Source organism: Podarcis raffonei, chromosome 7 (genome assembly GCF_027172205.1).
Source record: "Podarcis raffonei isolate rPodRaf1 chromosome 7, rPodRaf1.pri, whole genome shotgun sequence".
Classification (NCBI taxonomy): domain Eukaryota; kingdom Metazoa; phylum Chordata; class Lepidosauria; order Squamata; family Lacertidae; genus Podarcis; species Podarcis raffonei.
The window spans coordinates 58,081,781-58,106,969 of record NC_070608.1 but is presented as its reverse complement, the minus strand read 5'-3'; the positions used below and the strand labels follow the sequence as shown (position 1 = coordinate 58,106,969).

Genomic DNA, 25,189 nt, shown 5'->3' with positions numbered 1-25,189 from the left:
CTGGGATTCACCAAGCATTGAATAAATCTATGATTCTCAAGTTGGAGTACAGCTGGCTTGTGGAAAAGCACATCAAAACACAGTATTGCAGAAGAAACTATGAGATACCTGTGGATTGTGGATAGCATCATCTGCTATGTAGTGTTGGAAGGAACCCTGAGGATCATCTAGTCCAGGCATAGGCAAACTCGGCCCACCAGATGTTTTGGGACTACAACTCCCATCATCCCTGACCACTGGTCCTGTTAGCTAGGGATGATGGGAGTTGTAGTCCCAAAACATTTGGCAGGCCGAGTTTGCCTATGCCTGATCTAGTCCAACGCCCTGCAATGCAGGAATATGCAGCAGTCCCATATGGGGATCGAACCTGCACCCTTGGTGTTATCAGCACCATGCTCTAACCAGCTGAAGTCCACTGGAGCTACAGTAAATGGTAAGGTGCACACAGCCTAGTTGATTTATTGCTTTTATTTCATCACCCCATAACCAAGGTTTTTCTAGGCAACAAGTAGTTAAAACAATTTTAGTATCCCAAAATTCCATACACCAACCAAATAGTTTCAGGTAGTACTTCTAGGTAGTACTCGCAAAGAAAATCAATGACAGAAGGGAGGGTGTGTGGATCTTAAATTGTTTTTAGAGGAAATTCACATAGTATAGGGACACAATTATTCAGTAACCATAGCAGAGTTTTTATCCATTTCACTTTTCCACAGAGGATACAGAGAAGACTAAACGTTAGTAGGCAGGCACTTATCATCAACTTGGTTGGCTGCACAACAATTTTCTTTCAATTCAGATTTTGTTTGCATTGGGCCAAGAAAGACTGGTGGGGTCAGAGGAAGTTTTATTTGGAAATGATTCCAAAACCTTAAAAAATATAAGAAAACAAAAACAGTTACACATAGAAGGACAGAGTAGCTACCGGTACATTAAATTTGGATCAACTTGTTCACTATGTCCCAGTCCACAAGCTTGGGAACCCTTCATGGACTTGGGAAAAGGATTGTAACTCGGTGATAAAGCCCATGCATGCAAAGCATCCTGGGTTCAATCCCCACCATCCATAGCAGGGCTGGGAAAGACTCCTGAGACCTTAGAAAACGGCCAGTTACTGTACACAGCAGGGTTGGCCAATGTGTTGGTCAATATGTTGTTGGACTACAACTCCCATAATCCATGTCCACTGTCCATGCTCTCTGGGGATTATGGGATTTGTAGTCCTACATCTGGATTCAACATGTTGGCCACTCCTGATGTACTGTGCAGACAATACAGAGCTCAATGAACCAATGGCCTCTAATCTATATGGCAGCTTCACATGCCTGGTTCCAGGGTGAAATAGCAACATACGTGGTGATAAGACCACACAGCTTTTCAGTAGCAATTTGTGAACACTTGTTTGTTTGTTTTGTTTTGTTTTTGCTTAATATTATTATCTTTATTTATATCCTGCATTTTTCCCTGAAAGGAACTCAAAGTGGTTCACAGATAAAATAGAAACAGCTAAGAAGATTGTGTGTGAGTGTGGAATCATTAAAAAAACAATTAAACATTAACAGCATTTAAAGCTTCTATATGATCTATTAAAGCATCCAGATAATTACAATCTTATCCTTGTGCATAGCACCACTAGGAAGCTGCATGGTTGTATCAGCTCATCTGCTGAAATCAGTTTTGTTTACAGTTGAAGATATTTTGGTAACTTTAGGCTGGCTGCTGTCAAGGTTGGGCTATGGATAGCAACCTCCGTCTGGCATGAGAGAAGACTCAGGGGTTGTAGGCCAAGCCAGTAGTCAGGATTGTAGAGCAAGTCAAAACCAAAGAATAAACTAGGGTCAAGAAGACAGACAGGAGACAGGAGCAAAAGCCAAGCAGGACCAAGGAATACAGAAACATGACAAAGCTCAGGAAGCCCTTGTTGCCGAAGCAGACTTGACTGGACCAGGAAGCCCTCTAAAACTTTTCTTCCTGTCCAGAAGGATCCTATAGCCCACCTAGGTGAGTGCAGTCAGTCCAATGTCTGAGCATACTGTACTGAACTGTACAGTGTCTCACCAAAAAGGGGCAGCTGGACACAAACCCCAAGGCTCTGAGTTCAAGACCCAGAAACAGTGTACAAAATGAAGTAACATTTGGTAGAAAATGAATGATACATTGACAAACGGGACGTACAAACTAGAGAATTTTGGATTTGATATCCTGCTTTATCACTACCCTAAGGAGTCTCGAAGTGGCTAACATTCTGCTTTCCCTTCCTCCCCCACAACAAACACTCTGTGAGGTGAGTGGGGCTGAAAGACTTCAGAGAAGTGTGACTAGCCCAAGGTCACCCAGCAGCTGCATGTGGAGGAGTGGAGATGCGAACCCGGTTCACCAGATTACGAGTTTATCACTCTTAACCACTACACCAAACTAGTGTCTAATGACACTAAGAGTCCTTTGTATTTATGAAGGAAAAAAGAATTGAATTCTCAAGACTCACTCTTAACTTATGATTGCTATTAGGTATAGATCCAAGTGTGTTAATTAGAAGTAAATCCGATTAGATTGTTTTGCTATAGGGATTAAGTAATTATAGGTTTTGCAAAGAGACAGAATAGATCAATTCATGCTTAAGTAACATGCTTTCTGGACCACGTGATAATTGTTCAGCTGCAGTTCTTTTTTAAAAAATGCTTTGAACATTTCTACCCCTCTTGTTGCTTAAAAAAAATGACCCACAAAAATCCATGGACTTTCAAACTTGTATAATAATAGATGCAGTCACAGCTGCTTCTGTATCTTTCACCTTTGGAACTGTTATGAGGGATAAAGTGACTTGTTTCAACACAGGCTTCTGTTCACAACGGAATCCATTTCTTACATTGTATTCAAGAGGCATAAGGAATGGGAAAACTATAATCAATGAGGCTATGCCAATTGACACCAGCTTAATGATTTACACCTAGAGGTATGCTTTCAAGGAGCAATTTTGAAACAATTCTATATCAGATACTATTGACTGGCAGTAGCATGGCAACAACAGAAACAAAGGGGCTTACTGGTGATGATATATGTCAGGGTCACGTTGTAGCCTGGTTTGGAATCCTATATACAGATCATCCCAGAGCAATCCATGTTTCACTGTGTGCCTCATTACACTAACTCGGGCTTTTATCTGCAGTGAAAGACAAAGTGCATGAAAATCTGGCATCAATTTTATTTGATACATTAATACAGCCAATAGGCAGAATCCAAAGACCACCTTCAGTTCTCATTTTCTTTCTTTCTGTCCTACTGAAAATTCTGAAAGTTCTGCTTCAATTTCAAAGGCAGCTTGCTGTGTGGTGGTGGTGTTGGGGACACAGCTGTTTGTGAAGCACAAGTCCAAAACTCCCTTTGGCACACAAAACTGGTTGTGTGGCTGTTTGGATGCCAGGCGCTGCTTCTGTTCTGGAAGATGCCCATGACATAACCATATTGTCCTAGTTCATACATATCACTAAGGCTTGCTTAGCTTAACTATGGTTTGTTTGAATGTGCAAATCCAGACCGGCAGACTTACCATGGTTTGTTTTCTGCCAACAAACTATGATGTGAAGCCATAGTTTGTTGTTGGCTTATGAACCATGGCTTGCTTTAACTATGGTTTCACGTTATGTCTGAACCCAACAATGTTGCTTGTGAAGATGCTTCTAAGACTGCTAAGCACAAGGTAACCACAGCCAGAAAACCAAGCTTTGAAAAAACAAGCCCTGGTTTGTTTGCTCATCTATGAGACAACTGATGGTTTGTTGAACAAGCCATGATTAAAGAAATCATGGTTTAGTGTTAATGTGCGAACACAATTAGTATCCAATTCTGCTGCTGTGTTCTGGTGTGAACACAAATAGTATCTTCTCATATTAGGCATGACTGCTTTTTACTCTTAGTGGCATCCTGAAATAACACAACAAAGAGAGAATAAGCAGGTTTCTGTCCCTTTTCCTAACACGCCCCCTCGAAATACAGTTTGTTGCTGTCCATATGTTTGGCCAGCTAACCTTTCTAAGTGCTGGCTGTAACCAAATTGTAGTTCTTGTGTGTTTCAAAATTACAAATACATTTCCTAAATTAAAATGAGAAGCTGCTATGTGACTCTACTCATCAGCAGACATTTTGTGTGGAGTCAGCTAAAGCTAGAAGCAGGACTGTTAATAGTCTGGGAGGATACTTTTTAATTTCCAGATTGTATTTTCAGAAGGCCTAGTCTCATGCCCTCTGTTTTCCTGCCTTTTCCCATATTCCCTTTCTGCATTTCACTCAGTGCCCTCTTCTCCACCCTGCTTTTTATCTTTGCCTTTGCTCAGGCCTTTTCCAGCAGCTAATGCCATATCCTTGGGGTGGTTCACATTAACCTTAACATGACAGGAATTTCTCTGCTTGGGTCAAGAACTGAAGCCACAGCAAAACTGAAAGCAGATCCCAACACTGCTGCAAAACTATTGAAAGAAGGCTGAGTGGTGGTATCATAAGCTGAACACTCTGAAACAACAAGGGCATGGAAGTGTTGCATAAATAAGCTCAAAGGGATTCACGTCACACAAAGAGAACCATGACAATATTTTAACAAACTATATATAAAAAGCATAAGCATTGTACATTCTAAGTGCTAGTATACTGAGTTAAACACACACAGCTTTATAGTCCACCTCCCATCAATAAAATGTTGTATATGTATTTCTATATTTGAGAACAGGAGAGGATATACATTTGTAATCCTTACTTCCTCAAATGGACAGTCCCGGTTTGGTATTTCGGTTGGAAAAGATAAGTCCAAAAAATCCACTAAGTAGTTGTACCCTCCAGGCAAAGGACTGAAATCATCATCAGTTTCTATTACCTAGTTATGGGACATAAACAACAAGGGAAGGTTGTCATTTCAAACAGATGTTGTGCAATCCTCCAACTATTTGGTTTTTGCTTGATTCTCCCATTTACGCTTGGTGCTCAACTGTGAAGTTCTTCTGAATTCAGTTGTGCTTACTTAGTCACAGGTATGTGACTTGATGTTTCAATTTCCAACATCTTTGTCCTCTCTGTGTACTAGTTTATTTGCTTTGACTTTTTCATCCAACTTTTTATGAGCTGAATTTGAGGCAGGAAGTCATAATTCTTTGAAGAGAAGGGCTCCTTTGCCTCCAAATTTAAAATGAGAATAAAAGAAATTGTCTTGCTGTGTTAGAGAAAAACACACAGAGAGAGATTTATAGTTCAAGAAGAAATATTGACTGCCACTTAAATATAATTGTCATCTTAATTGGTATATGTACGTAAAGTTGGAATTTTTTTTAATAAAATTTTTGGCTATCCCAAAATAAAATTTTAAATGGTTAGCAGCAACTGTATATCCCAAACTGTCACCATCAATTTCATGCATTTTGCTAAAGCAGTTGAAAACAGATATTCTTGTAGAATTTGTCGCTGAAGTAAACAATATCTTGCATTTGATAAATGCTTGTATAGACCTACTCACCCTTATCACAAGGTTATAGCCTTTAAATCCAGCCCATAGATAATATTCTTTCACCCAGGAAGGATAGAGAAAAATATCATCATCAACTGCAGCTCCAAGAGTGTGTAAGTATGGCTTAAAATCCCATGAGTCCTTGAAAATTTTTGTCCCTTCTGGAGGATCAACAATTCTTAAACTAAGAGAGAGAAAATAGACAATTAATAACTGCATTGACTAACTGCAGTCAAAATCCGTGCGGAGCATATCTCTCTGATTCACAGAGTAAGTCTAATTGCAGATAAAATGAATAGCCCCACTTTCTATTTCTTATTTATCTACTGACCCCCAGCTTGCAATAATTCAGATGACTCATCCTTCAGTGTTGTGCAAGGTAGCATTTTACACCCATTTACATTTCTCCAGCGGTTTGACTTCACCCCTGGAAGCACACTCCATTGTCTCGAGACAGACAAATGCCTACTTAACATTTAAGGGCAATCTGGATTCAACTCACAGAAAATTATCGTGGTAGATTTATTCAACACGGATAGAAGAATGACATTTTGCTAAACTAGCAAGGGACCTAAGAAGAAGACTGGTCCACTACATGCTGGTGTCACAATGGCCCCTAACTTTGCCTTGCAAGAGCCCTTTCCTTACTGCTCTTCAAAGGTGAATGGGTCATTTGGGTGCTTGTTAGCCACATGAAATAGCACAGAGTTCTCAAATTCAATCTCAAGACTTCCTCTCCCTTCTCAACTTTATGAAGATGCTTCTCCTGCCCACACCAGTGAAGCACTTCAACAAAAACTTGTTAACAGATTTATTGGCACTACAAACATTCGAAACCTAATTATAGAAATTCAATAAATACTTAATTTGAAGTACATTAGGATTACCTGTCTGTTGGATCTCTGAGCATCCTTGCCAGGTCCAAAGTGGCTCCAGGTTTTGGTGTCCATGTTGAAACTTCTTCAGATTTTTTTTTAATTAGTCTGTTCAACTCCTCTGGGTCATTTTTGAGATTTGTTTCTTTGATGTAACTAAGTTAAGGAAAGACACGCAATTGGATGTTTCCATAGCACTGGAGACACAAAATCATGAGTGGAAGGAAAATAGCCACTAGCATTGTTTACTTGTACAAGAGAACAAGATTAAGTGGAAGATACTTGAAGATAGATGGTGCAGATCTGCACAATACACTTAAAGCACATGACTTTCCCAAAGAATCATGGGAAGTGTAGTTTCCCCCTTACAGAACCATAGTTTCCAGCATCCTTAACAAACTATAGCTTTATCTCCCACAGTACCTTACTGATGAAGTGGTGTAGCGAGTTCAATAAGGCTATGGAACAGATGAAGAGTCCCTCTCTTCAGGTCAGAATGCTTAAGAATCTGTAGTTATCCTCAACAAGAGGATGGATTTAGGGACAGGTAGTCTGGGTTCCAAAACTTTAAAAGCTCAGAGTGAGCTCAACCCTACTCAGAGCAAGTTCTTCACTTGGAGCTGTCTGTGGTCCTGCCCTGCCTCACTGCTATCAGACCAGGACAAGACAACCTTAGATTTAATTTCACTTTTATTGGCAAGTCTCTCCTGCAATGATAAAACAATTTTTCTACTAGTGGAAGATTTATTCCACATTTAGAAGGCCATTTACCAATTGGTAATAAGCCAATACATTCTGTGCCATGGTGGAAATTATGAAAATAGGTTGGAAAGGAACACAGCACTGATTCCAGCATTATTTGATAGTCTTCTTCTTAGGCTTAAATGCTAATCACATTATTAGGTAGGAAAGGGCTAACCACACATTACACAGAAATGCCTATAATAACCCCCACCTCCATTAAAAATTCAAAGCAGGTGGCATTTTAATTTATTTATTTGCAAAGGGGGGGATAAGAATGGAAGGATCTGTTAATTTCTATTCTCTCACTTTCTTATTTTTCCAGTCTGAAATTCAGTTCTCCACATTTTCCAGCAATTTGCAGTTTGTTTTTAAAATCATCCCGAAAAATCACCAGCATTTCAGTGCAAATTTCTCCTAATAGACACATTTTAATATGCAGTTTTGACTAATGCGTACATTTTCGCAAGCAATTTCCCTTACTATAATGCGTTTTTGTATGTTATTTTCACTAATATCTTTATTTTTATGTACACCTTTCCCCAATATATGCATTTTTGCAAACACCGTTTGGCTGGAGAAATGCACTGCAAAATTTGGAGGAGTGCAAATCTTGTAGGCTAGCTCCATTTCAGTTCACACATTGCTTCACACATCGTCACTGATCACATTTGTGCAAAATTATTGTGATACAACTGGTGACAAAAGAGTGAACAGGAAGACAGTACCTGTCAGAAGGATGAGCTTCGACAAAATATCCCGCAAAAGGACAGTAGATTTTGGGCTTCAGATCAGTAACTAGCTGGGCCTTGTAATTCAACAGCTTCTTCCTTTCGATTTTAATAAACTGGGCTTTCTTCTCCTCTGAAAAACAAAAGCACTTATTGGACATAGGTTGTGCGATGGGGGGGGGGCAGGAATCTTAATTGTCCCACAAAGATTTTAAGTTATGTTCTTCATTACTAATTATTATTATTGATCACCTCCATCAGCATCACCTTCACACTTGAAGCAGAGCAAGAGAAATCTAGAAGGGCCATCTGTCCAGTGGAAAGAGATCGGGGGAAGAGACTGCACAGAAGATCTGTCTCACTGCTACAGGCATCCCTCCCTCCACTTGTGCACAATCGACTTGCATGCGGCTGCGTATATGCATGGCACCGGGAAATAAATAAATAATTCAATTCTAACCTGAAATGTCAGGAGAGACCTGGAAAGCCCTTGTGGTTCATGAGGAGACCCTTCCCAGAGGGACATCAGTGAGCCAAAAGTCCAGAAAATAAGACTCCCATGGCTCAAAAATGGCACGCGGAAGCTTTTGCTACTGCTGCACTACCCCACTCAACAGCTGTTGGGCAGGAAGATGTATTTACTGCGGCAGGCCTCCCACTTATGTGCATTTCACTCAAGTGTGCAGGGTCCCAGAATGCCTGTACATGATAACAGACAAGGGGGTATTCCAGGCATAGCAAACTCCGGCCCTCCAGATGTTTGGGACTACAATTCCCATCATCTCTAGCTAACAGGACCAGTGGTCAAGGATGGTGGGAATTGTAGTCCCAAACATCTGTAGGGCGGAGTTTGCCTATGCCTGGGGTATTCCATAATTTTTTCAAGCTTTTAAATACTCTTCTGGGTTAATTGACATGGACCTTTTGCTGCTTTTGGTCACCAAGTGTTTGTGGTATGAGTGCTTCATTGTGAGTCCAGGAACAGTGTGTGTGTGTGTGTGTGTTTGTGTGTGTGTGTGTGTGTACACAAACAAACATATACACACATGTACACACACATTTGATTGGGCAGATTTCAGTGGGACGGGGATGGATGTTGCCCAGGTATGCTTGAGTTGGGGGTGAGCATTTTTTTGTTTGTTGCCTGGGTGGGTTTTAGTTTTGATGGTTAACGTTGCCTGGGTATGTTTATGTCAGGCATAGGCAAACTCTGTTGGGATACTGCCAGGGAGATAAAGTCCATCTGAGCCCCCAAGCTCGGTGCCGGACGATCCATCGACCTCCCTTAGTCACGCAGTATCTAGCAATTATAGCGACACGAAGCCTCAAGAAAAGATAGCCACATTCTTGGACTTGTGCACACTCTATCAGCAGAATTCACACAACAGAAGTTGCACAGCATGAGAGCAGAACATGCATATTTACAGTTTATTAGGCGTTGGTCAGAACAAAGAAGGCATGACCGTCTGCTCCGACTGCTCAGGCAAAACAGCCAAAAACGAAAGGAACTTACAACATAAACATCCTGTGAGACAGGAAACTACGCAGGCTGTTATACAAACATCCTGCTCCCTTTTAAGGTGGAACGGAAATATCCTAACATCCTCCCCCTTTCCGTGTAACCTGTAGTACCTGTGGTTCAACCCAATTGCAACCTTTGTGCGTAAACCTTAAGTTGTTCTCTGTTAACAACCTTAGACAACAGATCAGCAGGAATTTCATTTCCTGGCATGTAGGACACCTGAATGAGTCCTTTCTGAATACACTCTCTTGCACGATGTAGCTTAATCTGCAAGTACTTGGTCCTTTGCTTGCAACTCTCCGAGTTCAGCAAAGCCAAACAAGATCTATTGTCTTGATACACTTGTATAGGACATTTCACAGAAACCCCAATGTCCTTAAACAGTTGCGTCAACCATTCACAATCCATGAGTGAAAATGACAGAGAATTGAGTTCTGCTTCACAGGAACTTAGGCTAACTGTTGTCTGCTTTTTGCACAACCAGTCAAACAGGCAGTGGTTGTACATGTAGCATACTCCAGAAGTGCTTGTACCATCCGTGGTGTCACTTCCAAAACTTGCATCTGCAAAGATTTCAAGACCTCCAGTCTTCTGACTGGTGAACCTCAGCCTGTAGTGCATAGTCCCTTTCAAATACCGGGCTATGCGCTTCAGAGCTTTCCAATCCTGAACAGTAGGATTGTTAGCATGTCTGCTAAGCAGGTTAGTGCTTACAGCAATGTCAGGTCTCGAACATCTAGCAATGAAATTCAACTTGCCTAGAATGCATCTGTACAGCGTTGTGTCAGAAAACGCTTCAGCAGTACTATCTACCTGGTAACCTGTGACCATCGGTGTGTCTGCTGGGTTTGCATCAACCAAATTCAACCTGGTTAATACATCAGTAATTTTCTGTGTTTGGTGTACCAGAAAATTACCTGCTTGGTCCCTCTCCACCTGCAGAGAAAGATAGTTGGATACCTCACCAAGATCCTTCATGTCAAAGTGCTCCTTCAGCCGAGCTAGGGTGCTTTGGTAAAAAGCCTGATTCTTCCAAAACATCAGAAGATCATCAACAAAACATAAACAATACAGTTTGTTTTGCCCCTCCTCCTTGACAAACACACATGGATCAGCTTTGCCCTGGTGAAAACCTAGAGAAATCAGTGTTTCAGTGAGTTTTGTGTTCCAACACCTGGCACTCTGCTTGAGACCATACAAGGATTTCCGCAGTTTACAGACCATTCCCTTCTGTATCTGCATTCCATCAGGTGGAAGCATGTACAGCTGCTCGTTCAAAATCCCGTACAAAAAAGCTGTATTAATGTCATGATGGGAAACATGCAGTTTCTCCTCCGCAGCGATCTTGAGCATCAGCCGAATGCTCTCATATTTGACCGTGGGTGAGTAGGTCTCGTGGTAATCCTGCCCTGGTACCTGTGAAAAACCTCTGGCAACCAATCTGGCTTTGTGTCTGACAACCTTGCCATTCTGGTCTGTCTTGGCCTTGAAGACCCATTTGCTGCCAACCAGTCTCATTCCTGGGACTACCGGTACCAGCTCCCAAGTTTGGTTCCTGTTCAAGGAATCAACTTCAGCCTTCATGGCATTAAGCCAAGGCTCAGCATCTTTAGAGGTTAACTCTTGGACCTCTTTGAAGCTTGAAGGTTCCCACACCTTCTCTGAGCTACTAAGAACAGCAATTGCCGTCTTAGCAAACTCATCAGCAAATCTCTTTGGAGGTTTGCCTTTGGTCGCCCTTTCAGACCTGCGAACCAGACGCAAGTCTTCTGGACTCATCTCCTCCTTCTTAGGAGAATAGTGACCAATGGTGAACAGTGGTTCTTCCAGTTCATTGTCAGACTCATCAGATGGTCTGACTGAGGCCTTTGCGCTCTTGTAGTCTGCTGTGTCATCACTGTCACTGACAGCAGCAGCAGCGCCGCCCACTGAACTGGAATCCGAACTCTGATCATCATCATCATCATCATCCTCAGTTTCCTCAGCTTTCTCAGCATGATCTGCTTTCTTCACATCACCTTCATCCTCCTCTGGGTAACTCTGGAAAATTCCCACATTTTCCCCCCACTTAGGATTGTACTCAACACTCCTTGTGAACTTTATGGATTTTGAGTTAGTCATCCATACCCTGTATGCACCTTTTTCGTACCCCATGAACAAACCATGTGCCCCACGCTTCCCAAGCTTGTTGCTTTGTGGGGTGTGTACCCACATGTCAGAACCAAAGATTCTCAAGTGCTTGGTGTTAGGTTTCTTACCAAACATCTTCTCATAGGGAGTGCAGCCAATAGGTGATGACAGTCTCCTGTTAAAAGTATAAACAAAATTTGCCAAAGCCTCCCCCCAAAACTTCTCAGGGAGATTGGCATCATGCAACAAGGTTTTTATGCCTTGCAGCAACGTTTGATTTGCTCTCTCCGCAAGCCCATTCATCCATGGCGATCTAGGCGTTGACAAATCATGCTGGATTCCCTTCTCAGTCAGGAAAGCTTCAAACTGCTGAGAAGTGAACTCCCCGCCTCGATCAGTAAACAGACAACCAATACGTTTACCGTGAGCATTCTCCAACCAAGCACAGAATGCCTTGAACTTAGGAAATGCTTGCGATTTCTGCTCGAGCATAAACACATGAATGTACCTGGAAAAAGAATCAATTAGAACCATGAAGTACCTTGCTCTTCCCAAAGAGGGCGCTAGAGGACCTACCAGGTCTGCGTGAACTAGCTGGTAGGGTTTGGAAGCCTGCCTGCTAGACTCCTTGCCTTTTGGAGCAACCTTCACCTTGTTCTCTGCACAAGAGACACATTTCATGTGAAATTCACAAGGTTTGATGTCCAAACCTTCAACCAACTCAGGCATCTTGGCTAGCGCTTGCCAAGAGAGGTGACAAAATCTTCGATGTGCATCATGAATGCATCCTGCATGAAGAACCTTGTTAGTTTGTGCAACACAACAAGTATCAGCATTAGATATAACAGCATTGTCATCATAAGTTAGACAGAACAAACCATCCATCAACTTTGCATGCCACATGTCCTCTTTGCCTTTTCTGATGACACAGACAGTCCTCTTGAAGGAAACCTCAAAACCACGCCCATTCAGCTGTGGTACACTAAGCAAATTGTCCGCAGCTCCTGGAACAAAAAGTACATCTTTGATGGTAGTATTCAGACTTTCAAGTTTCACAGTCCCAACTCCTGTAGCTTGCAAAGTCCTTCCATCAGCCAGCTGGACCTCTCCATCTTGAGGTGTGAAGGAGATAAACAGATGGCGGTCTTTGGTGAGATGGCGCGTGGCCGCAGAGTCAATAACAAACCTGGCCTTCCCCTTCGAAGCAGATTTGCTGGCAAACAAAACCTTGTTTTCCACCAGCGTGGGCTTTTGCAGCTTGCCTTTAGCCTTTGGTGAAGCTGTGCCAGCAAACATAGCCTTGTTTTCCACTGGCGAGGGCTTTTGCAACTTGCCCCCCTGCTCCTGGCCATCAGACGTGCCTTTAGCCTTTGGTGGAGCTGTGCCAGCAAACATAGCCTTGTTTTCCACTGGCGTGGGCTTTTGCAACTTGCCCCCCTGCTCCTGGCCATCAGACGTGCCTTTAGCCTTTGGTGGAGCTGTGCCAGCAAACATAGCCTTGTTTTCCACTGGCATGGGCTTTTGCAACTTGCCCCCCCGCTCCTGGCCACCTGCAAGCATCTTGCTCTGTTTACATCTGGTCTTCCGGCCTCTGCAAAGGCTCTGACCTTGGTTCTCACGAGAAACAGAGCTCTCAGCTGCCGACTCCTTGGCTCCCCCTGGAGGCTGGAATGCTGCCTGGGATGACGTTATAGTCTGCTCCCCCTGCAGCTTGCTACCGGTGCCCTCAGCATCCCTGCATTCACTAGCATTCTGGGAAACAGCCAGGACCTCCGATGCATTCAAACACTGGGCTGGGATTATTGGCTGGTGGGCCTTTTTCAAAGCATCCCACATGTCACGTGCCGTGAGATTTCCAGCAAGCGTCTTTATTTCCTCCAGAGAGACGGATAAGACTATAATATCCACGGCCTTCAAATTCTGGCCCTGCCATTTCTCTGTCCGAGGAACTGGAGTGGCTTGAGATACAGTATGCCAGACTCCAAACTGACGCAGCAAACTCTCACACCATTTTGCCCAGGTCTGATAGTTGTGCCGATTTAACTTAGGGCACTCAGTGGCCTCTGAAGCTTGGAAAAACTCCATTCCAGCTTTTTACGTGAGCCGTTATGCCTCCAAAAGCTTCTTATCTCGGCAGCTCATTAATCACGATGCCTCTGGCTCGGCTCCCAGGCCAATTAGTTTTGCCGGACATCAAAGACGTCTTCCGCGGCAAACAGAAAAGCCTCTGCTTTCGCTTTTCCAACATACCTTTCAGCAGTCTGTCGCTGTCTTACTCTTCTGCAAGTGCCGTGAATCTGGGCCCATAACCTGTTGTTGGGATACTGCCAGGGAGATAAAGTCCATCTGAGCCCCCAAGCTCGGTGCCGGACGATCCATCGACCTCCCTTAGTCACGCAGTATCTAGCAATTATAGCGACACGAAGCCTCAAGAAAAGATAGCCACATTCTTGGACTTGTGCACACTCTATCAGCAGAATTCACACAACAGAAGTTGCACAGCATGAGAGCAGAACATGCATATTTACAGTTTATTAGGCGTTGGTCAGAACAAAGAAGGCATGACCGTCTGCTCCGACTGCTCAGGCAAAACAGCCAAAAACGAAAGGAACTTACAACATAAACATCCTGTGAGACAGGAAACTACGCAGGCTGTTATACAAACATCCTGCTCCCTTTTAAGGTGGAACGGAAATATCCTAACAAACTCCAGCCCTCCAGATGTTTGAGACTACAATTCCCACCATCCCTGACCACTGGTCCTGTTAGCTAGGGAGGATGGGAATTGTAGTCCCAAACATCTGGAGGGCCAGAGTTTGCCAATGCCTGGTTTATGTTGTTGGGTTGGTATCTGACAACATAGAAAGAGCTCTTGCTTCTTCTCACGTTTCCTCCATGTTTTTCTTTGGGGCAATTTAAAAAAATTATGTTGCTGTGTGTGTTTGCTAGTTTGTCTCTCAAGAGATAAGGGGAGTGTTGGCTTGAAATAAAAGTGTTGGCCAATGGAGGCTTTAAAATATTCTGAACAATGGACACCTTATCTAAAATATGCCATTGGTTCATTACCAGTGAAATTTCCTCCGCTGTATACCATTGGGAATCCTGACGCTCCACCTGCAAAGTCACTCATCATGAGGTCAACCTTCTCAGGAAGCTTTCCACCATTGGGCCTTGTGCAGTCCACTGTATTCAGAATTTTGTGCCCTATGCGAAGATAAACTCTCAATTAAAATTGTGTCCCAACATCTTCCCAGCAAGATCAGGCCAGAACTGGCTGAGATTTCAGAGCAAGGGGAGAGGACCATATTTTAGGTGCTAGGAGTTTTTGTTAGAAACCTGAAGTGTAAAGGAGCAAGAATGGTTTTTCTTTACTTTTGTACAATAATCTGCAGTTACGAATAACCTCAAAGTAGGTCAAAGCTGGAAAATAGAAAAATTGCACTAACCATACAGATTACCTGAATCATTCCACTTTTTTATTTGAAACACAGTACTTTGGCCACCTCATGAGAAGAAAAGACTCCCTGGAAAAGACCCTGATGTTGGGAAAGATGGCGGGCACAAGGAGAAGGGGACGATAGAGGATGAGATGGTTGGACAGTGTTCTCGAAGCTACAAACATGAGTTTGACCAAACTCCAGGAGGCAGTGGAAGACAGAAGTGCCTGGCGTGCTCTGGTCCATGGGGGTCACGAAGAGTCGGACACGACTAAACGACTAAACAACAACAACACAAAAAAGTATCAAATGCAACATAGTAATTATTGTTACATTCAGGTACCTTTATATTCAACAATGATGCAAGTATCCATTTCAGGATGAACACCATCCATCAGTATCATAAATCTAAGATTCCTGTCCACCTTAAAAGAAATCAAAGCATATGTTACTATGAATTTTGACATGGACATTTTTATTTATAGAAAACAGTGTCTATGATTGGCTGTAATCCCTTTAAAAAGTTATTGGAATGCAATCTAGAATGGCATCTGTGTGCCATGGCTCCCTAATATATAAGGTGTATATTAGGGGAAATTGCATAGAAACATGTGTATAATAGAATAAATTTGAATAAAATCCTGATCAACTTCCATGAACATGTTGTTGTTGTTGTGCTTGGTTGGTTGGTTTTTTAAATGCAAGGTTATGTAGAACTGTTGAGAACTGTGTTTAAGATCAGGAGGGATAGAAACCAATAGAAATTGACATTGACAGATTTACCCAACCTTAATTGCAAGCAACAGTCTGCTGCATGGCTATTTATCCATAAGCATCTTGTTACTATTAAACTTATTGTTAGTAATGCACCCTCTGGTGTTATTGGTGTTAGTAATGCACCTCTTCCTCCTCAGAATACATTTTAGTGGCAACGAGGATAGGATATTTTTGAGGAACGCTGAGTAGTTCCTTGTGGATCAGATGACAGTGTGGTGATTAGGTCCACCAGTTGTCTCTGAACTGGTTGGACATGTCCAAGTAGCATGAGGTGGTGAGCTAGTGGCTGCTGTGGGAACCAGCAAAGAGCACTCATTCATGGCCCCCAACAAGAGTCAAAATGAAGCAGAGTCAACTTGAGTCAGGAGTCTTGCTTCATTGGCTCACCTTATGTGTTTACATTCCATCTTAGGATATATATGTGGCAACCCAGAAACATATTTCAAACTGCTTTGGTTATTAAGTGATGAGTACTGGGAGCATTGGGACCTCAATTCCCTAATTCTGTCAATATTGTTGGGGGGGGTATTAGGCTATATGTCTGAGTCCCTTCTAATTCCCGGATCCAGCAAGTATTCAATTGTTGGAATAGCCAGGCCAGTTTCTTGGTAATGGCCCTAAGTGTGAGTTGTTAGGGTAACAAAGGAAGCAGCTATGCGCCAGAGGGCAAATGGGTGGGCTCCCCTCCCTCAACTAGCAAAAACAAGAGTTGAGATGTGAAAGAGAGGGAGAGACATTCTTGATTTCTGTTTGAATTCAAGGTTTTGGCTATAGGAGAAGCAAGGCCTTCTGGGGTGTTCATGCCATGAACTGCTCCATCGTAAACTCAGGTTGTATGTGTAAATAAACCATATAGCCTAAAGATACTACAGTCTTCACTGTCTGTCGTTCCAAGGAAACTGAACCCTGCATAAGCATTTGGAAGCCCTGGAGTCTCAAGCCACTTGGAAATTTGGGTGGCGTGCAAGAATTGTGTGTTAGGGGATTTTATTTATTTATTTATTTATTTAAAAATATTGTTGCTTACTCATGGTCTGGAAATGTTCTGATTAGAAACTTCTGGATTATTTCCATACTTTAGAAAGAAAATATAAACTTCAGAAAATGTCAAGACATCAGACCTGTTGCCAAACTCCAAATGGGACAATGTTAATATTGGTCAGCTTTACACCACTCTGTTTGAGGTACCAGAATACAGGCCGTTCTGTCTTTCCAACATAAATGGGCACATCTGGCCTCCTCTCCGCAAGTTTCTTCAATGTAGGGTAACTGGAGAGTAGGAAAAGGAGAACATTAGAAAGCTTGACTGGGTGAAACAAACAAACAAATGACAATAATATATTTATACCCTACCCATCTGGTTGGGTTTCTCCAGCCACTCTGGGCAGCTCCCAACAGAATATTAAAAACAGGATATAACATCAAACATTAAAAACTTCCCTAAACAGGGTTGCCTTCAGATATTTTCTAAAAGCCAGATAGTTGTTTATTTCCTTGACATCTGATGGGTGGGTGTCCACAGGGAGGGTGCCACTACCAAGAAGGCCCCCTGCCTGGTTTCCTGTAGCTTTATGTCTTGCAGTGTGGGAACCGCCAGAAGGCCCTCAAAACTGGATCTCAGTGTCTGGGCTGGACGGTGGGGGTAGAAACGCTCCTTCAGGTATACTGGGCTGAGGCCATTTAGGGCTTTAAAGGTCAGCACCAACACTTTGAATTGTGCTCGGAAACATACTGGGAGCCAATGTAGGTCTTTCAGGACTGGTGTATATGATCTTGGTGGCCACTGTCAGTCAATCCTCAAGTCACTTTACTGGGGTGTGCGTCAGCTATATATAGTGAAAGGCACTAAAATAACGGGACCAGGATTCCAGGAGAGTGAGCAAGCCAAGTGAAGCTCACTTCAAGGCCACCCATAGGCATACTGGATTCTGCTTGAATCCAATGCTGTGGCTATGGGAAAAGCAAGGCCTCTTGGGCCATTAATGCTGCAAGCTCCTCCATCGCAGGCTCAGGTTGTATATATGTGTAAATAAACCATATATTCTACAGACACCGCAGTCTCCACTGCCCCTCATTCCGAAAGAAACTGAACCCTGAGTAAGCACCTGGAATCCCTGGAATCTCAAACCGCTTGGAGATTGGAGTGGCAATCATCAATAACTATGCACAAGAATGGCACAGCTAATGATGTTCTTCCTTCCCTCATAAATGCCATCCAGGAGGCAGAAATTTGGCTTGTCCTACTTATATGCTTCCTTATTTGCCTGTGTCACCAGAGCAGCATGGGACAAAACCATACAGCTTGCACACCACCAGCCCCAGGTAAGAGTGCTTAAGATGACAGCATAAGTAATTTCCCCTCTCTTTTTTATCATATGCACAGATACCTGAGATGATCAGAATGCATGTGGCTGATGTAAATTAGATCTGCACGACACAGTCTTTCCAGCCAGTCGCCCGGCGGCTCATGAAGCAACCACCAGCCGCGTGCAAAAGCAGGGCCAACGAGCCATGGATCGAAGATCATTCTTCTGTCTCCAAGTTTCAGGTCCATACATGCATGAGTTACGTAAGTTACCTAAGAGCAGACAGAAACCCAAGACTGAGACGGATAAGTGTTGTCATGGTCTGTGTGCCTGAAAAGGAAAGAGCTGTCTCCTAGTGTGGCTAGCTCAGTAGGTTAGAGCATGGTGCTGATGACGCCAAGGTTGCAGGTTCGATCCCTGCATGGGGCAGCTACATATTCCTGCATTGCAGGGAGTTGCACTAGGTGATCCTCAGGGTCCCTTCCTTCTCTACAGTTCTATGATTCTATTATGTCCCCATGGTGCGGAACGGATGTTAGAGAAGATTTCCACTTCCTTTCTGCAGAAGAAAATACAGCCCAATGGCTGGCTTTGCTCTTTGGCTGCTACGCCCCAAAACATGCAGCTGCGCAGGGAGTGCCTCTTCCTTTGGCCACCCCCAGAGGAAAAAAAGAGACCAGGTGACCTTGCCTCACTGTCAAAAATATTTCCTTTGCTTTGTCTGCTTCCACTGTGCCCCCTCCCCAAAGGTCCACACATACTGCCACTTCTGTTTCACACATTCTGTACCTTTATGTTTACACAAGCACATCCGCTCCTGTTTCCCCACCTCCCCGCTTCTGGCTAACACTGAGTAGGGAGGGTGCCCAGTCAGATGGGTAGCTAGCTGTCAGGGAACTGCCATCAGGGCTGGAGAGAGAGAGAGAGCTCCAGAGGGATTCCAAAGAGCGTCCTGGGATGGGGAGAGGCAGCCCGTCTTCTGGGGAAGGGAAGCAGCGTAGCACCAGTGGAGAAGGGGGGCAGATGGGGGAATCGGCGAGGCAGTCCCATGACTCCTTGCCGGGAACCAGTGGGGAGAGTGAGGGTCCTCCTCTGCCTACACCCTTCTTGCGCAGAAGGCTTCCGCGCAGGGAGAGTAGGAGGAGACTAGGCGTCAAAGAGCTTTTGTGCTGGAAGAAGTTCAAGAAACACCCACTGACGGATTCTGCCAGTGATTGAGACAGTCACGGGTGAGTGACTGTCCGGACAGAAAAGGTTCACTCAGGCAACCCAGCCAAGTGTTGGCACTGATTTACGCACAAGCAACCCCTATAACCTTTACACTAGCATATCTAAACTTTGTGCAGAGGCCAGAGGCCAAATAGGAACTGCTAAGAGCATTCAGAATTGGTGTGGGTGGGAGACTTGCATTGGGTTGAGATCCTCTTGGAGACACATGAGAAGGCCATGATGAGAATATGTTCCCTTCTTGGGAGGCACACTAAACATAGAGATACTTCCCCAACCTAGTAATAACAATAATAATGTTATTATTTCTACTGCACCCATTTGTCTGGGTTTCCCCAGCCACTCTGGGCGGCTTACAACACATAAAACTTTGCAAAACATTAGACATTAAAAATTTCCCGATACAGGGCTGCCTTCAGAAGTCTTCTAAAAGTCAGATAGTTGTTTATTTCCTTGACATCTGATGGGAGAGAATTCCACAGGGCGGGCACCACTACTGAGAAGGCTCTCTGCCTGGTTCCCTGTAACCTCACTTCCCACAGTGAGGGAACAGCCAGAAGGCCCTTGGAGCTGGACCTCAGTGTCCGGGCTGAATGGTAGGGGTGGAGACGTTCCTTCAGGTATACTAGGCTGAGGCAGAGTTCCCTTCAGATGTTTTAGACTATAACTCCTATCATCCCCGATCATCAGAATGAATGCTTAATAAAGGCTGGGCATTATCTAACAACATGTAAGATTTGTGCAATCAAATCTGAAAGAATGCTGAATAAACAGGCCACAAACTTAAGGTGTATCCAGAACTTCAGGATTGCTGGAGGAGGATAGGAAGATTACAGAGTGGCTGAATGAATTGTGACAATTTTCACTGTGAAAGATGTTGAGAATGAGAAACTGGGGGTCTCTGGGCTTGTCCTCGCTGAGCATTATTTAGCTGCTAATTCACTTTCCCCCCATTCAGATTAGACCAGACTAGTGCAAGCCTGCATGTGTTTGAATTTGTCTCTGGGGAGGAACTTCAATCTTTCCCATTCATACCAGTGAGCATTTTCTTTTGTTTGTCCCTACATTCTGATTTCGATTATGCCAATTAGGTGCTGACAGGGCATGCACACAACTTGTTAAACAACAACAGCAAAAACTTCCCCACCCAAGAAATGTGCAAAAGCACACAATCTGGAAATAGTAAATTTGCCTGTGTAAATTTGCTTGTGCACACTAGGCCATAGAGGCAGGCCCCAGCACATAAAAAGATGGTGATTTTTATTTACCTGCACCTCCCCAAAAGCCAGGTCTTCAGGCTCTCTGGGTTCTGTATCCCATGGATTTGGAGGATTCAGTTCAACTAGCACCAATCCATTATCTGGACCTGTTTCAACAACTAGAAGGAGAGGAAATAAACCACTGCTTTGCTGCTGCTGCTGCTTCATTCATAACCCCTAAACCTAGCCAACACATAGGCACTGATTTTTGGTTTTGTTGCCTGATTCTCAATGAACTATCTGGTAGGAGGAAAGAGAGAACTCTCTTCCTGTTTACCTGTTTCCCAGATATTCCCTTGGTCTGGTCAAGAGCAAAGCACCTGCCTACATACAAAATGAGCAAAGTTCCAAGATCTTCTTTGATTGGAGGCTGAAGCTGTTGCTCATCTACCCCTCTGAACATAAAATACCATTATATATAGCTCTATCTTTGCTGGACCAGAAGAACCCTGTTCTCTTCCACTGATGGAACCTGGGCTCAGCCTGTGAGCCATTCTGGATATCATGCGACGGAAAGTTTTAGCAGCTATTTGAGTTCTATTAATCAAGCACTAGTCAGTAAATGCTGTGTTTCATTGTCTTTTACAGCAACCCTCAGTGCTTTATTTCTCTCCGTTGTACTGCTGAATATATAATTGGAGTTACAACATACACAGTTATATAATTGAGACTGTTGAAAGGCTTGTTTGCCTCCTTCTATACCGATGGACTATATTGTCTAATTTTGTTCGATGCTACGCTTTGAGCTTCTATTATCGCATGATTGGGACTATTGAAAGGCTTGTTTGCCTCAGTGATATTGATTGATTACCTTCTCTCATTTTGTTCATACAATATTGACTTGTTTTATTAGTTGTATCTCCACCATATGTTCTCTATTCAAGAATTGTGAAATAATACAGGTTATATAGATGTTGTTAGAACGTTATTAGCCACGTGTTGCCTGTTACTGCTTAAGTTTATCCAGGCTATAAAGGCAGGGAAAGGGTGGGGCAGCTCCGAGAAAAGGGTGTGACAATAGGGGTTGGGGAGAGAAGCCAGCAAGGGCAGGTTAATATGACAGTTTTAGTCCTCTGGTGACAGGCAGAAGGGAAATAGAAGGAACTGGAGGGGGACAGATGGAAGTATCTGGGAGCAAAGGGGGCATTTGCAGTAGTTATTAATTGGCTGGGGTGGAAAGAAGGTCTAAGGTGTTACCATGAGGGAAATGATACGTAGTTGGCAAACTGGGGGCAGAACCTCCCTAGTTAGAATTATCCAGAGTTAGGGTTAATAATAATAATAATAATAATGATAATAATAATTTATTATTTATACCCCGCCCATCTGGCTGAGTTTCCCCAGCCACTCTGGGCGGCTCCCAATCGAGTGTTAAAAACAATACAGCATTAAATATTAAAAACTTTCCTAAACAGGGCTGCCTTCAGATGTCTTTTAAAGATAGGATAGCTGCTTATTTCCTTCACATCTGAAGGGAGGGTGTTCCACAAGGCGGCGCCACTACTGAGAAGGCCCTCTGTCTGGTTCCCTGTAACCTCACTTCTCTCAATGAGGGAAGTGCCAGAATGCCAGCTGTTACCAGTTTTGTTCCATATTCCTGGTTCTCATTGAACACTTATGAGCCTGTCTTTCCAAATCCAGTGGATGAAATTATGAATGCCTATGATGGCCTTTTCAGAGAAGTCCTGACAATATTTATTGTGAAATTCCTTCCCCGTGGAGATCCTGCAGATCTATTCTTTTCAACATATTAGATGTTTACTCAAAAATGTTTTACTGTAGGAAAAAAAGTTGTTGTTGTTGTTTTGTTTTTAAAAAATAGCTTTTACCATTTGCCATGCTTGGCTTTTAAAAAACCAATCCAATATCTTACTGTTTTTGACTTGTATGCACGACAGCGAACAAAGTAAGCAATATAAATCAAATCAAACTCTTTAACTTGAGCAAATTGGATTTGTATTTCTATTAAGCCACAGAGCAAGAAAATAACAAACGAGGCACTGCTATAAAAAGCTGCAGCAGACGTTACATTTTACCTAGTTCATCTTGGCAGAAGCTGTCTGGGGGGTTAACGTATTTCATTGTGCTCACATCCAGCTTCCAGTTATGCTTAGTGCAACGTACACATCTAGGTTAAAAAGTCAACAACAGAAATAACAATGATGGGGTTTTTAAAGTGTAAATTCTTAGAGCAATATTTAGCAACGCGAAGCTAGCCAATGAACTCGAATACCATGTTGTTGGGAAAGATGCATTGCACGAAGAGAAGGAAGCAGTTTTAGGACAGAATAATAGTCAGAGTCTGGGTACACACTACCTTTAAAGCACATTTGAAACACAACCTTTCCCTTTGAAGGATTATGGGCTCTAACATTTACCCCCCACAAAAATTACAGTGCCCAGAATTCTTTGAGGGGAACAATGTGCTTTGAATGTGCTTTGAATATCTCACACAGCCAGAATGCTGGGCCGATTTTATTTATTTACTTCATTTAGGAAATGCTTCTCATGGAGCATCTTCAAGTGATTTTTCAATACAGTAATAACATCTATTAAACTTACAAAAATGCAGAGCTGAGAATAAAGCCCAGTATTGGATTATCCTGGGTCAAGTATGAGAGGTATCAGGCTAGAGAACTAGAGAACTTTGTAGGGGAGGCATCAGTGACCAGTCACCATTTCTTTATCTGCTCTACATTCTGACCAAACTCTAGGAATTGCAAGGAAGATGTAAAATATTACACAAGACAAGATAATCTGTACATATAAAGTATATGCTACATCTAATATATGATTGCATTTTTAAAAAACTGTGGGGAAAGGACCAGCAAGGCGGGACAAGGTAGAAAAGGGGGAAGGGGCTAAGGAAGAAATGGCAGAAATATTGCAAAAACATTTTTATTAACTAGCCACAGAGGCAGATTTAGGAGAGTGCAACCAGTTCAGTAGCCACAGGACCTCCACAGGGGACACAGCAATTATGCTTTAGAATGGAATGCCAGAGGTGAGAAGGGGAGGCGGTTGCCAATTTGGGGCATCACATAGGGTGCCACTGATATTTGAGACCCCCAGGTCCACTGCTGCCAGCCATATACATCTGAATATGCTGGTCTCCATGATAGAGCTTTTAAAGGCTTTAACAAGCATGCGTCTCTCTTTGAGCCACCTCTGAACAGGCTCATTGGTGGTGCAGTTCTGTGGAGCTAGGGGGTGACCTTAGAGGACTTGAGGGGAAAGGGGGTGCCCTCTATGGCAACTTGCCTGCTCTGGAACTTCAGTCATCATGATGAAGATTTTTAGCTTCGCTATTTTTTGTTGTTGCTGCAGAAAATACATTCCTTGTTCTCATGGGAAACCCAGCCAGATGGGTGGGGAATAAATAGTAAATAATAATAATAATAATAATTATTATTATTATTATTATTATTATTATTATTATCATGGACTTGAGGTCAAGTGACCGCCAATGTCCATCTTTAAGATGGACTCATTCCCACTGGGGCAAATCTTGAGCCCCATCAACACGAAGGAATAGTGTTTCAAGTTTAACCAATCAGCTTTCCAAAAACCCCAACAACCCAGCATGCTACATAGTTGTCTATCTGAATTCTTAGTACTTCCCATGCTTATCAGTTTACAGGAGTATATTTATTGCGAACAGAAAGAGAGAGCGCAAATGGGGCAAAGTCTGGCCTTACTTTTGTGTCAGATCTTCAATATCTTTAATAAACAATCCTCCTTGGTGCTTGCACAAGTTCTTGCATGCACGGAGCGTGTCCTTGTCCTTGTACAAGATGTAATTCTTCCCATCCGTTTTGTTCTTTAGGAAATTTATCCCTTCCTTGAGTGCAGCCGCCTCAGAAGGTGTAAGTGACAGCAGCATCCTGCTGGTTTGCTCCACACTGTTTGAAACCAAATAATGAGCAGTAAGAGATAACAAAACAAGCTTGGGTTTCTCAGAAAACATATCAGAAAACATCTTCAGAATTCATTTTGCTTAACAAATTAGATGCCAATATTTATTATTCTCTTTCTTTCTTTTTTAAAGTAATATTTATTACTTTTAACAGAAAAAAGAAAACAGAAAAGAAAAAACAAAAGAAAACAAATGAAACAATACAATACATAAACAATACAGTACATAAAAAACAATACAATAAATAACAATACAATACATAAACAACACAATGTATATAACAAGACTTTCCCCTAAATTATCTTTTATTTACTTGTTTCCTTGACCTCCTCACACCTCCCCTTTTTGTATTCTAGTTCAGTTAACTATCTCAGCAAATCCTTTCCATCTTTCCCTGTTTTTTATCCTCTAATTTATCTTAATATAATATAACTTTACCTTTCCTCTTTTCCTCCATTAACAATCTTTATTTCTCACCTATTCCTTTATAGTATTTCTGCTAAAGCCACATAACTTCATTCCATCCTCCTTCTAGCATTCCTTAATTTTACAATATTTCTGTAAGTAGTCTTTAAATTTCTTCCAATCTTCTTCCACCGACTCTTCTCCCTGGTCTCGGATTCTGCCAGTCATTTCCGCCAATTCCATAAAGTCCATCACCTTCATCTGCTATTCTTCCCGGGTAGGTAGATCTTGTGTCTTCCAGTATTCTTGCTGCTGTTGTGGCATACATAAAAAAAGTTCTATCCTTCTTTAACACCAATTGGCCGACCATGCCCA

The 25,189-nt window shown here is 42.7% G+C and overlaps 1 protein-coding gene and 1 non-coding gene across 2 annotated transcripts; one reads left to right on the top strand and one right to left on the bottom strand.

Moving 5' to 3' along the window:
- Positions 1 to 304: 304 nt before the first annotated feature.
- LOC128417703 (cytidine monophosphate-N-acetylneuraminic acid hydroxylase-like) lies at positions 305 to 24,434 on the bottom strand. Its single transcript, XM_053396735.1, has 13 exons — positions 24,192 to 24,434; positions 22,530 to 22,621; positions 20,503 to 20,612; positions 18,089 to 18,279; positions 16,823 to 16,970; positions 15,268 to 15,349; positions 14,554 to 14,691; positions 7,833 to 7,968; positions 6,376 to 6,519; positions 5,498 to 5,672; positions 4,748 to 4,864; positions 3,045 to 3,160; positions 305 to 870 (listed from the first exon to the last, which is right to left on the bottom strand). Exons 1-13 carry the CDS (start codon positions 24,374 to 24,376, stop codon positions 732 to 734), a joined length of 1,773 nt encoding a protein of 590 aa, XP_053252710.1. The 5' UTR covers positions 24,377 to 24,434; the 3' UTR covers positions 305 to 731.
- Positions 18,363 to 18,444, top strand: TRNAI-GAU (transfer RNA isoleucine (anticodon GAU)). Its single transcript has one exon. It is a non-coding gene; the product is annotated as a tRNA-Ile (tRNA).
- Positions 24,435 to 25,189: the final 755 nt, after the last annotated feature.

Bases quoted from the DNA above. Each gene is read 5' to 3' on its own strand.
- LOC128417703 (XM_053396735.1), bottom strand. From the start codon at position 24,376: ATGCTGCTGTCACTTACACCTTCTGAGGCGGCTGCACTCAAGGAAGGG. The intron at 18,280-20,502 runs GTAAATAAAAAT...GTCTGCTCTTAG, and splicing joins TGGCTTTTGGGGAGGTGCAG to GTAACTTACGTAACTCATGC. The intron at 871-3,044 runs GTAAGCCCCTTT...ATATTTTTTAAG, and splicing joins CCTGACATATATCATCACCA to GTTTTGGAATCATTTCCAAA.